The sequence below is a fragment of the Lagenorhynchus albirostris genome, chromosome 17, assembly GCF_949774975.1.
Source record: "Lagenorhynchus albirostris chromosome 17, mLagAlb1.1, whole genome shotgun sequence".
Taxonomy (NCBI): Eukaryota; Metazoa; Chordata; class Mammalia; order Artiodactyla; family Delphinidae; genus Lagenorhynchus; species Lagenorhynchus albirostris.
Genome location: NC_083111.1, coordinates 57,947,117 through 57,961,924, shown reverse-complemented (window position 1 = coordinate 57,961,924; position 14,808 = coordinate 57,947,117). Strand labels below are relative to the sequence as shown.

The 14,808-nt window shown below is 35.7% G+C and overlaps 1 protein-coding gene across 3 annotated transcripts in view; it reads left to right on the top strand.

Annotated features, from left to right (window-relative positions):
* CSMD3 (CUB and Sushi multiple domains 3) overlaps positions 1 to 14,808 on the top strand; it is a 1,076,690-nt gene that overhangs the window by 114,396 nt on the left and 947,486 nt on the right. For all 3 annotated transcript variants that reach the window (XM_060127236.1, XM_060127235.1, XM_060127234.1), the window contains exon 2: positions 3,545 to 3,767. In XM_060127236.1, coding sequence (XP_059983219.1) covers positions 3,545 to 3,767 — 223 coding nt within the window. The remainder of the gene's footprint in view (positions 1 to 3,544; positions 3,768 to 14,808) is intronic.

The window sequence follows — 14,808 nt, the reverse complement described above, 5'->3', positions numbered from 1 at the left end:
GGGACACGGGTTCGTGCCACGGTCCGGGAAGATCCCACATGCCATGGAGCGGCTGGGCCCGTGAGCCATGGCCGCTGAGCTTGCGCATCCGGAGCCTGTGCTCCGCAACGGGAGAGGCCACAACAGTGAGAGGCCCGTGTACCGCAAAAAATAAAAAAAATAAAAAAAAATAAAAAAAATAAAAAATATGTAAAGGATATGACAAGGCAATTTACAAAAAAGAATGATAAATAAATGAAAAGCACATAACAAAATATTTGATCCCAGTACTAATCAGAGAAATGCAGAAATAAAATAGTAAGATAATATTTTTTTTTTGCCTTGCAAAATTTGCCTTATGAAAATCCTAGTGTTGCCAAAATCAGGGTTGGAGGTCGGAAACACTTAATAACCTTGTGAAAGCAGCAGTAATTTTTACTTTATTGAGGACAGTTTGGCTATATGTCTCTTAAAATTTAGTACTCTCATTTCTGGAATTCCATCTGCAGGATATATCACACAAGTACACAAGGATAGACATCCAAAGTTGCTCTTTACACCCATGAAACCACAAAGAATGAAACCATCAAAAGGAGATATGTCAAATAAATTATAGTGCAGACATACCATATGCCATTTAACTATGTAGTCATTAAAAAAGGAATGTAGTAAACATATATATGTGGATCCAGAAAAATATCAGTTATACTTTACAAAGTTAAACAAAAAATTCAGGAAAATATGCTTAGTATGACTGACTCTATTTATAAAAAATATATCTAATGCATAGAAATATACATATTACCTGCATGCCTAGAAATGGCTTGGAAAAGTAAGCTTATAACAATGACAAACCTTGTGAAGCATAAGTAAATGAGGAAAATTTTGTTTTGCTTTTAAAGTTTCTATTTACTTCTGATCTTTTGGGTGTGAAAATTATTAACCTTCTGTTGAAAAAATGTACTTTATTATTAACACTGTGATGTTTAATCAAACATATATAAACAAAAATGAAAATCAAATGAAGAACACAGATAAGAAGCTTAAAAATAGGGGTAATTCCCAATTTGCCTGGAGAAAAAAAAGGAAAGGAATTGAACTGCATGAATCAGCAGGCCCTTGAAGAATTAGTGGACAAGGCTGAGCCTGTTATTTTAGGACATATGTCCTTTTTCTAAAACTATTAGGGTTATGGGTCTTGAGACTATATAAAACAGCCCATAGATCAGACTGTAGCTGAAGGGATTCATGCTTGCATTTAGTTATGAAGTTCAAATTGGAAGCTGTTCAGGCAGAAAACTAATAGAAATGGGTGGTAGCTAATTAACCTAAGGCTTCAAAGTAATTGCTCTGCAAGAAGCAATTTCAAAAAGGACCTTTCTGTCTCTCTCTTTTTTTTTTTTTTTGAAAATCAGAAAATGCCCTATTTCACAAACTGAATAACCCAGGCTTACGACTTTCCCATATATAAAGATAATCAGAGTATATTACTGAAGTAAATACAGCTAGGAGGATAGGGTTATACTGAGTAATCCAGCCCTGAGCCACCCACCTCACCACTGGTCAGTAGAGTCAGCTATTCCAAGGCATATAGCTGTTTGGTAGAGAAGTGGCTCCCCTAGCAAAATCAAGGTGCTCTTGTGGAATGAATGGACAACATCCCAAATTAGCCTCCATCTGCCATGATCTACAACATCTTTGATGCATAGTTTCTTACACTTTTAAAACATATCCATACCCTTATTACATATACTGTACTCATTTCTTCTCAGAGAGAGAAGCCCCAAATTTCCTGCATCTCTACATCCAGTTTCAAAGATACTTTGGGTAGTATGGCATTCTCTTATGAAAATTAGCTTGGTATCTCTCACTGACAGCTTCATGGTACTTAAGCTTCATGTAGGACACATAGATGTGGAAATAAAATCTGGGTGAAGAATTCTCATCAGAACTTCTGAAATTGAGGCAGGAAAGACAGGACCAGGCCCAAGGACAGCCTACTCACATATTGGCATTAGGCAGTTCGCAAAGCGACCTCCATGTTTTGCACTTAATAAGATTATGACACATGGAGTAATGGCATCTAAAACAGAAACTTTGTAGCATCTGAACAAGAAACTCTGATCGTGAAAACTGGGGAGCATATGCAAATAAAAACACACAGGTTGCTGATGACCCTGTATGACTTTCCACATGTGGCGCTCAACTAGTAAGGAAAAATTTAAGGGAAAACAGCTCTTAGAGTGCATGTACAGTAGCTTCAGGAGACAAATGCATGTGCAGGATGAGAAGCTGATGCAACCTGGTGTAATCCAGGCCACACCTCAACCCTCCCCTCAATGAATATTCCATCCATACTCAAAAAGACCCTCCACGCACTCAAAGCGCTAAAAATAAAATGAAAAGGGGGATCATCAACCCTGTAGTGCAGCTCTTTACTCAGGAGGATGCCCACACTCTTCTCCTTAGAGTGTGTAACTTTCACTTTTGCCTCAATAAACGGCTTCTTTGCTCTCTTTTCTTCCCAGCCTCAGCGTGTGTGTGTTTATTCTTTCCTTGGTGTTTTGTGTTCTTTGACCAAATTCTTTTGGACAAGTTGAACGAGAGCCTGGACTTTTGATAAACCTTTTCAGGTATCAAAACCATGGCTGCCTGCCTCTAGATCCAAGCTTTAACTGCATGTACCTACTTGTCTAGGTACATGCCGGGGACCATCTTCTCTGCCCATTTTATAAATCTTAGGGTTTTGCATTACCCAATATGACTACAGAATATTATATACTTATAAAAAATTCTTCAAGAAACATGCTGTTTTCTAGGTATCTCCAAGAGTCAAGCTCTCAATAATTTAGACCTCCCATAGAACTAGTAGGGATGTTTTTAAGATGGCTGCTGTCAGTTGTCCAGGGCTCAATTTTTCTCCCCAACCTTAGATGTCACTCTGATATGGTTAGTTTAGACTGTGCTCTGGTCAAAGAGCAATTACATAGGTTTTGTTTTGTTTTGTTTTTTAGGTCTGAGCCTTTTATCCCTCTGATAAAATCAGAGTGGGACAGATTTTCCTAAGGCACATTGGTTGCATGGTACAGATTTGCATACACAAAACAGTTAGCATGATATACTAAGAAAAACTGGAGTTAATTTTTTAAGACCCAAAATGCATACTAACATTATTAAAGTCAAAATGTTGTTTATGAGTGCCCACAATTAGATTGGAAACTACTTCAGGGAAGATACCAATTAGATTGGAAGTACTTCTAGGATTGTGTTTGCATGTTGGATCATGTAACGTATAATGAATCAGAAGTGTAGAGGATTTTATTTCATCAACTGGTTTATAATAAGCACAAGATGTATGATAAATGACACATCTTCTAGTATTTTGCTACTGATGTTTTACCTATTTAAAAAAAAAAGATAATTTACCTAGCTCTTAAATTGTCATTTACAAAATTATTGTAACATAGGTCTTGGAAAAACAAAAGGCTTTTTCCAAATAATATGTCTTCTAAATTGTTCTTATTTTATGTAATATTAATGTCTGTTTATTTGTGTTTTGTTACAGGATTTATTTATACATGTGGTGGAACTTTAAAAGGACTTAATGGCACTATAGAAAGCCCTGGTTTTCCATATGGATATCCAAATGGTGCAAACTGTACATGGGTAATAATAGCAGAAGAACGAAATAGAATACAAATTGTTTTTCAGTCGTTTGCTCTAGAAGAAGAATACGACTACTTATCCTTATATGATGGACATCCTCATCCTACAAACTTTAGGACAAGGTTAGTGTATTTTGAATGGAAAAATGGAGGGAAATATTTATTGGGTAAAAGTAGTTTATTTTACAAAGGATGCTTAACATTTGTGGTGCAATTATAATAAAGTCATATTTGCCATCCAATTATTATTCATTTGGAAATATATCATTCCTTGAACAAATTAACTCCATATGTCTGACTTCATGACACTACTATATTAATATTATCTCTGCAAAAAGTGAATTTAAATTGAATTGTACCTCTTTAGAGTGCTTAAAGGTATTTTGATTTTTAAAATTCTTACCTCAGGGCTTCATTCTTTATGGGCACAACTCTAAGTAAAGTGAAAGATTAACATGTAATGTGTCTTTCAGCGGTATGTACCCAATTTTAATATACAACAATCTGCAAAATACTTAAAATCAATATTTATATGATAGCAGAATACATTAATTTTAGATAATGTGTATGGTTTATAAAGCCTAAATATCTGAAGAGTAGACCTTCATATCAACTGAGACATTCATGTTTCTGTTCACACAAATGAAATTATTTATTTTTAAGTTGGTTGATAAAACAGATATGAAAATTAGCCGGCACACTGATTGTTTATAAGTGTTTCTTTAGAATTTCTTGTTAGAAAATACAACATCTAGACATATGATGATAATTTTTGCTGTCTTATCAAAAACTCTTTTTAAACATAAATGAACTCTAATTCAACCAACAAATTTAAAATGCCAGACACTGCATATTTCATTTAGTCCTAGATTTTTACCAATGTATGCACATTTTTCCTTAACTGTAGTATAGTGGTTTTTTATTTAATTCTAATTCAAAATATTCTAAGCAGATAATTTGTAAGAATTAAAGACCCTTACATACTTGACTATGTTTGAGTTATGATTCTGTGATTCTGTTACTTTTTCTAGTAGTTGTTACTGTGTACTTGCCTTCCTGATCTACAGGAATCAGATTATCAACATTAAGTTTTTATACATTCACCAGTCTTCCATATTCTTTTGCATTGATGTTTCCCATTTAAAATAAATATTTGATATATATTATCTTCCACTTTTAGTCAGAAAACATATAATATAGTGGGAAAGATGTTGGACCAGGAGATAAGACCTGCATTATAGGGTTAGGTTTGTTGTTCATTGGCTGTATGAGCAATCCACACCATCTGTTTGTGTTTAAACTGGAAGAATTAGTAATAAAGAAAATACCGTCCATTTCACTATGCTCTTCTGAATATCTCATGAGATAATGTATATGAAACTGCTGCATGAATATAAAATCCTTTTAGTATACATTTCAACTGTTTGCAGTCAGAACGACACTTAAAAATGTCTGGGTTGTTTGCAACCACATGTCTGTACAAAGAAAAGGTCACTAGATTGATTACAGGTGAGGTTCTATTTTTCTTTCTTCTTTTTTTTTGCTCTACATTTATTTACTGAGGATTTCTAACTTCATTTTCTACTTCCTTTTATTCTGTTAAATTATTAATATCGATTCATTTCAAAGATATACAGTATGACAGACACGTCAATGGTGCTATTTTGTCATCATTGCTAGTATCATTAAACGTTCCATGTCTTTTGTTAATGATACAGCACTAAGTCAAGATAGAAAACATCCAGCACTGCAAGTCATGTGTGTGTGTGCTTGCCTGCACTAGTGGGTGTATGTAGGTGTGGTATGGGTGTCTGCCTTCACCTGTAAACATCCAATCAGGCCATGAAAGAAAACGGAAGGTGCTTCTTAGACTTTCAAGTCAGCTAAATTGATGTATATAAAACTAAAAGCACAAAGAGTTTTGTATATTTCTTTTACATCAGCAATGTATGATATATAGTTGGTATAAATATGACAAAAAAATAAAGCTCTCCAAATGTTATCTGGTAGTTTCTATCAATTCATTGATAGTATTGTTTGTACAAGGATCTATTCTCTCTAGATCCTCTCAAAAATGAGAAAATATTTTTATTTTACCCCCCTTCTTTTTATTTTAAGCAATTGTGGCCTCTGGGAAGTTAAAAGATGGTAAGATGGGGAAAATAAATTTATTGTTCTCATTCTTTCTTTCCTAATCTATAAATAGGGAATAACAACATTTAATTTACAGAGCGTATATAAGCATTACACACTGTATATTGTAGTTGTTATATTTAACTTCTCCCCTGTTCAAACAATGTGAAAAGATTCCTACCATTATCATCATCATTTTACAGTTTGGAGAATGAGACTTATATTACTTGCCCAAGGTTAACACTGTTAAAAGTAACCAGAGGCAGGATCATTATTGCAACCCAGATTTGTCTGAGCTCTGAGCTTATGCTTGTAATCAATCAATCAATTAATTAATTACAAAACAAATTATATATAGAATATATATATATATATATATCTCCATGGTTTATTTATTGATTAAAGCCTATTTTTTCTTAGCAATATTAGGTAAAATTTAATGAATGAGATAAATAAAAACAAAATTTTTAAACTGTATAGAACATATAAAGATATAAAAGAAATATAAATTACAAGTTTATTCTTGGTATTTGTTTTATGAACTCAGTTCTAATATGTTCTCTATAGCATGTTGGTCACTGTTGATGTACAATATATCTATTGGTCTTTATGCCTAAAGAAATACTGTTGCTAATATTATAGAGCTGATTTTAATTAGCAAGACTAGGGGAAAAAATCCAGTGTATAACCTACAGCTCCTTCCAGACTGTGTTTGTAGACAGTCTGCTGTTTGATTAGAAGTCTAACGAGCTCCTGGCAGTTTGATTTATTTTTGTGTTTGTCTCTTTGTCTCACTGCTTTCTTGCGTTTTCTTTCTCTCACATCCTCACTTAATACATGTCCTTATGGTATGTCTGCTATTCTCTTTCAGAAATTGATAATCATGTTTTGTTACTTTCTGTGAACTCCAATAGACTTTTTAAAATCAGCTTGCTATACTTGAATTGTAATAACACAGAAAAGATGATTTTTAGGTCTTATACTTGCTTGTATAAGAGGTATATTGAGTTTGGTAGTCACAATTTCCTATTTTCAAACTATTTTCTATAACTCCAATTATTGAAGATTCTGCTTGTTTTCCTCTAAGTTTTTTAATTTATTAAATAAAAACTGATACTGGTGGGTGAATTTGATACTTACAGCAATGCACCATTAGAGAACTCCTTTAGAGTTATATATTTAGCTTAAAACAAATTTGGTCTACTTGATGTAAAAAGAGGAATTGTAAGCTTTGCTTACTTTTTTATGCTAATATTGTATTTTCTCAACAGGAAAGTTATAGCAAAAGGTAAAAAGAAAAAAGATCACTCAATCTCATGAAGCAGAGGCACATATATTTGTATATTTAGGACAATACTACACATGCTATTTTATGTTCATATTTAATATCCTTGCAATAATATATACATATTTTACATGTGATTAGAATTATTGTAAGTATCAAATTTAGTGGATACTTATCTTACTATAAACATGGTTCATTTAATTATTCTCCTATTATAAAATATATTGTTTTTTTCCTTTCATAATTAATGCAGATATCAGAATTAGCATTAATTCAGATAACAGCTTCACACTGCCACTCCTAGGTGAAAAGTGTTCTGGAAAAAGTGCATTTCATTCTAACCTCAACCATGAAAAGTGGCATGGAGAAGGCAGAGTATCAGTCAAATGACAGAATATATCATAGCATCAAAATATTTTATTCACATATTTTACTACTAAAAACAAAGTTAGTTTTAAGAATAATTAATTTTCTAGATAAATTATTTCTTTGTAATTTAAAAATGAAGTACAGAGAGACCTTCAAGATGGCGGAAAACACGTGGCGATCACCTTGCTCCCCACAAATACATCAGAAATACATCTACATGTGGAACAACTCCTATAGAACACCCACTGAACTCTGATAGAAGACCTCAGACCTCCCAAAAGGCAAGAAACTCCCCACGTACCCGGGTAGGGCAAAAGAAAAAACAAAGACAAAAGAATAAGGATGGGACCTGCACCAGTGGGAGGGAGCTGTGAAGAAGGAAAGGTTTCCACACACTAGTAAGCCCCTTCACTGGCGGAGACTGTGGGGGGAGGAGGGGGCAAGCTTCGGAGCCATGGAGGAGAGCACAGCAACAGGGGTGCGGTGGGCAAAGCGGAGAGATTCCCACACAGAGGATTGGTGCCGACCAGCACTCACCAGCCCGAGAGGCTTGTCTGTTCACCCACCAGGACGGGTGGGGCTGGGAGTTGAGGTTCTGGCTTCGGGGGTCAGATCCCGGGAGAGGACTGGGGTTGGCTGCGTGAACACAGCGTGAAGGGGGCTAGTGCACCACAGTTAGCCAGGAGGGAGTCCGGAAAAATGTCTGGAAGTGCCTAAGAGGCAAGAGATCATTGTTTCACTGTGCATGAGGAGAGGAGATTCAGAGCACCGCCTAAACAAGCTCCAAAGATGGGTGCAAGCTGCGGCTACCAGCGCAGACCCCAGAGATGGGCATGAAATGCTAAGGCTACTGCTACAGCCACCAAGAAGCCTGTGTGCAAGCACAGGTCACTACCAACACCTCCCCTCCCAGTAGCCTGTGCAGCCCGCCACTGCCAGGGTCCCGGGATCCAGGGGCAACTTCCCCAGGAGAACAAGGCAGGCCTCAGGCTGTTGCAACGTCTTGCTGGCCTCAGCCACCGCAGGCTTGCCCGCATTCCGTACCCCACCTTCCTCCCGTGGCCTGAGTAAGACAGAGCCCCCTAACCAGCTGCTACTTTAAACCCGTCCTGTCAGGGTGGGAACAGACACCCTAGGGCGACCTACACGCAGAGGCGGGGCCATATCCAAAGCTGAACGCCAGGAGATGTGCGATCAAAGAAGAGAAAGGGAAATCTCTCCCAGCAGCCTCAGGAGCAGTGGATGAAATCTCCATAATCAACTTGAGGTACCCTGCATCTGTGGAATACCTGAATAGAAAATGAATCATCCCAAAATTGAAGCAGTGGACTTTGGGAGCAACGATATATAAATAAATAAATAAATAAATAAATATATATATATATATATTTTTTTTTTTTCTCCTTTTTCTGTTTTTCCATGTGGCTGACAGGGTCTTGGTGCTCCTATGCCTCTGAAGTGGGAGAGCCAAGTTCAGGACATTGGTCCATCAGAGACCTCCCAACTCCACATAATATCAAACAGCGAAAGCTCTCCCAGAGATCTCCATCTCAATGCTAAGACCCAGCTCCACTCAATGACTGAAAGCTACAGTGCTGGACATACTATGCCAAACAACTAGCAAGACAGGAACACAACCCCACCCATTAGCAGAGAGCCTGCCTAAAATCATAATAAGGTCACAGACACCCCAAAACACACCATCAGACACGGTCCTGAACACCAGAAAGACAAGATCCAGCCTCATCCACCAGAACACAGGCACCAGTCACCTCCACCAGGAAGCCTACACAACCCACTGAACCAACCTTAGGCACTGGGGGCAGACACCAAAAACAAAGGGAGCTACAAACCTGCAGTCTGTGAAAAGGAGACCCCAAACACAGTAAGTTAAGCAAAATGAGAAGACAGAGAAACACACAGCAGATGAAGGAGCAAGGTAAAAACCCACCAGACCAAACAAATGAAGTGGTAATAGGCAGTCTAGCTGAAAAAGAGAATTCAGAGTAATGATAGTAAAGATGATCCAAAATCTTGAAAATAGAATGGAGAAAATATAAGAAATGTTTAATAAGGACCTAAGTAAACTAAAGAGCAAACAACCAATGATGAACAACACAATAAGTGAAATTAAAAATTCTCTAGAAGGAATCAATAGCAGAAATAACTGGGGCAGAAGAATGGATAAGTGACCTGGAAGATAAAATAGTGGAAGTAACTACTGCAGAGCAGAATAAAGAAAAAAGAATGAAAAGAATTGAAGAGAGTCTCAGAGACCTCTGGTACAACATTAAACGCACCAACATTCGAATTATAGGGGTCCCAGAAGAAGAAGAGAAAAAGAAAGGGACTGAGAAAGTATTTGAAGAGATTATAGTTGAAAACTTCCCTAATATGGGAAAGGAAATGGTTAAGTCCAGGAAGTACAGAGAGTCCCACACAGGATAAATCCAAGGAGAAACATGCCAAGACACATATGAATCAAACTATCAAAAAGTAAATACAAACAAAAAATATTAAAAGAGCAAGGGAAAAACAACAAATAACATACAAGGGAATCCCCATAAAGTTAACAGCTGATCTTTAAGCAGAAACTGTGCAAGCCAGAAGGGAGTGGCAGGGCATATTTAAAGTGATGAAAGGGAAAAAACTACAATCAACATTACTCTACACGGCAAGGATCTCATTCAGATTCAAAGGAGAAATAAAAAGTTTAATAGACAAGCAAAAGCTAAGAGAATTCAGCACCACCAAACCAGTTTTACAACAAATGCTAAAGGAACTTCTCTAGGCAGGAAACACAAGAGAAGGAAGAGACCAACAATAGCAAACCCAAAACAATTAAGAAAATGGTAATAGGAACATACATGTAGATAACTATGTTAAATGTAAATCGATTAAATGCTCCAATCAAAAGACATAGAATGGCTGAATGGATACAAAAACAAGACCCACATATATGCTGTCTACAAGAGACTCACTTCAGACGTAGGGACACATACAGACTGAAAGTGAGGGGATGGAAAAAGATATTCCATGCAAATGGAAATCAAAAGAAAGCTGCAGTAGCAATTCTCATATCAGACAAAATAGACTTTACAATAAAAACTATTACAGGAGACAAAGAAGGACAGTACATAATGATCAAGGGCTCAATCGAAGAAGAAGATATAACAATTGTAAATATTTATACATCCAACATAGGAGCACCTCAATACATAAGGCAAATGCTAACAGGCATAAAAGGGGAAATTGACAGTAACTCAATCATAGTAGGGGACTTTAACACCTCACTTTCACAAATGGACAGATCATCCAAAATGAAAATAAATAAGGAAATACAAGCTTAAAATGATACATTAAACAAGATGGACTTAATTGATATTTATAGGACATTCCATCCAAAAACAACAGAATACACTTTCTTCTCAAGTGCTCATGGAACATTCTCCAGGATTTATCATATCTTGGGTCACAAATCAAGCCTTGGTAAATTTAGGAAAATTGAAATCATATCAAGTATCCTTTCCGACAACAAGGCTATGAGAGTAGATATCAATTATAGGAAAAAAATCTGTAAAAAATACAAACACATGGAGGCTAAACAATACACTACTTAATAACCAAGAGATCACTGAAGAAATCAAAGAGGAAATCAAAAAATACCTAGAAACAAATGACAATGAAAACACAACAACCCAAAACCTATGGGATACAGCAAAAGCAGCTCTAAGACAGAAGTTTATAGCAATATAATCCTACCTCAGGAAACAAGAAACATCTCAAATAAACAACCTAACATTAAACCTAAAGCAATGAGAGAAAGAAGAAAAAAAAAAAAAAACAAAAAAACCCCCAAAGTTAGCAGAAGAAAAGAAATCATAAAGATCAGATCAGAAATAAATGAAAAAAAATGAAGGAAACAATAGCAAAGATCAGTAAAACTAACAGCTGGTTCTTTAAGAAGATAAACAAAATTGATAAACCATTTGCCAGACAGAACTGAAATTGAGACTGTGATTAAAAATCTTCCAACAAACAAAAGCCCAGGACCAGATGGCTTCACAGGCGAATTCTATCAAACATTTAGAGAAGAGTTAATACCTATCCTTCCCAAACTGTTCCAAAAATTGCAGAGGAAGGAACACTCCCAAACTCATTCTATGAGACCACCATCACCCTGATAGCAAAACCAGACAAGGATGTCACAAAGAAAGAAAACTACAGGCCAATATCACTGATGAACATACATGCAAAAATCCTCAACAAAATATTAGCAAACAGAATCCAATAGCGCATTAAAAGGATGATACACCATGATCAAGAGTGTTTTAACCCAGGAATGCAAGGATTCTTCAACATATGCGAATCAATCAATGTGATACACCATATTAACAAACTGAAGGAGAAAAACCATATGGTCATCTCAATAGATGCAGAGAAAGCTTTCGACAAAATTCAACACTCATTTATGATAAAAAGCCTCCAGAAAGTAGGCATAGAGGGAACTTACTTCAACATAATAAGTTCTGTATATGACAAACCCACAGCAAACATCATTCTCAGTGGTGAAAAACTGAAACCATTTCCAGGAAGATCAGGAACAAGACAAGGTTGACCACTCTCACCACTATTATTCAACATAGTTTTGGAAGTTTTAGCCACAGCAATTGAAGAAGAAAGATAAATAAAAGGAATCAAAATAGGTAAAGAAGAATTAAAGCTGTCGCTGTTTGCAGATGACATGATACTATACATAGGGAATCCTATAGACTCTATCAGAAAACTACTAGAGCTAATCAATGAATTTGGTAAAGTAGCAGGATACCAAATTAATGCACAGAAATCTCCTGCATTTCTATACACTAATGATGAAAAATCTGAAAGAGAAATTCAGGAAACACTCCCATTTACCATTGCAAAAAAAAAGCATAAAATACCTAGGAATAAACCTACATAAGGAGACAAAAGCCCTCTATACAGAAAGCTATAAGACACTGTTGAAAGAAATTAAAGATGATACAAACAGATGGAGAGATATACCATGTTCTTGGATTGGAAGAATCAACAATGTGAAAATGAATATACTACTCAAAGCAATATACAGATTCAATGCAATCCCTATCAAACTACCAATGGCATTTTTCACAGGACTAGAACAAAAAATTTCACAATTTGTACGGAAACACAAAAGACCCCGAATAGCCAAAGCAATATTGAGAAAGAAAACTGGAGCTGGAGAAATCAGAATCCCTGACTTCAGACTATACTACAAATCTACAGTAATCAAGGAAGTATGGTACTGGCACAAAAACAGAAATATAGATCAATGGAACAGGGGAGAATGCCCAGAGATAAACCCACGCACACATTGTCACCTTATCTTTGATAAAGGAGGCAAGGATATCCAATGGAGAAAAGACAGCCTCTTCAATAAGTGGTGCTGGGAAAACTACAGCTACATGTAAAAGAATGAAGTTAGAACACTCCCTAACACCATATACAAAAATAAGCTCAAAATGGATTAAAGACCTAAATGTAAGTCCAGACACTAAAAAACTCTTAGAGGAAAACATAGGCAGAACACTCTGTGACATAAATCACAGCAAGATCCTTTATGACCCACCTCCTAGGGAAATGGAAATAAAAACAAAAGTAAACAAATGGGACCTAATGAAACTTAAAAGCTTTTGCATAGTAAAGGAAACCATAAACAAGATGAAAAGACAACCTTCAGAATTGGGGAAAATATTTGCCAATGAAGCAACTGACAAAGGATTAATCTCTAAAATTTACAAGCAGCTCATGCAGCTCAATATCAATAAACAAACACCCAATCTGAAAATAGGCAGAAGACCTAAATAGACATTTTTTCAAAGAAGATATACAGATTGCCAACAAACATATGAAAGGATGCTCAACATCACTAATCATTAGAGAAATGCAATTCAAAAGCACAATGAGGTATCACCTCACACCAGTCAGAATGGCCATCATCAAAATATCTACAAACAATAATGCTGGAGAGGGTGTGGAGAAAAGGGACCCCTCTTGCACTGCTGGTGGGAATGTAAATTGATACAGCCACTATGGAGAACAGTATGGACGTTCCTTAAAAAACTAAAAATACAACTACCAGATGACCCAGCAATCCCACTACTTGGCATATACCCTAAGAGAACCATAATTCAAAAAGAGTCACATACTACAATGTTCATTGCAGCTCTGTTTACAATAGGTAGGACATGGAAGCAACCTAAGTGTCCATCGACAGATGAATGGATAAAGAAGATGTGGCAAATATATACAATGGAACATTACTCAACCATAAAATGAAATGAAATTGAGTTATTTGTAGTGAGGTGGATGGACCTAGGATCTGTCATACAGAGTGAAGTAAGTCAGAAAGAGAAAAACAAACACCGTATGCTAACACATATATATGGAATCTAAAAAAAAAAAATTTATGAAGAACCTAGGGGCAGGACAGGAATAAAGATGCAGACGTAGAGAATGGACTTGAGGACACGGGGAGGGGCAAGGGTAAGCGAGAGAGTGGCACGGACTTACACATACTACCAAATGTTAAAATAGACAGCTAGTGGGAAGCAGCCGCATAGCACAGGGAGATCAGCTCAGGGATTTGTGACCACCTAGAGTGGTGGGATGGGGGGGTGGGAGAGAAATTCAAGAGGGAGGAGAAATGGGGATATATGTATATGTATAGCTGGTTCACTTTGTTATAAAGCAGAAACTAACACACCATTTTAAAGCAATTATACTCCAATAAAGATGTTAAAAAAAAAAGAAACAATTTAGAATTCTCAAGAAAAAAAAAGAAATAAAAATGAAGTACATAATTTAAGAATATAAAGTTTATGTTCTGACCAGTACTACATTATGACTTTATGATAATAATCAATTAATAATAAAATAATCAATTATTTATATTTGATATTTATTTACAAATTTATTTTAAAATTTCCATGAAATCTCCTTCTCCATCCCTTCACTTTGAGCCTATGTATGTCCTTAAAGCTGAATGAGAAAAATTGAAAGCATATTATATTGCAAATAGTAACAAAAGTAGTAATTTGTTGATATAAATTTGATGAGTATTATACAGAATCTAAATGATAAAAAATTGTAATATAGTGCTGTAAGGCATAATGTTGGAAAATGGAGATCTTCACTATATTCATGGTTATATTTACTACATATTATTTATGAATATGAACAATATGAAATACATATTATTTCATTCTTTGAAATTAAAATACAGTACTATCCAAAACTCCTAATGTATTTTGTGTTACTTGAAAAAACGATGCGATAGTTTGAGAATATAATATAATGTTGAGGTAGAAAACAACTTTC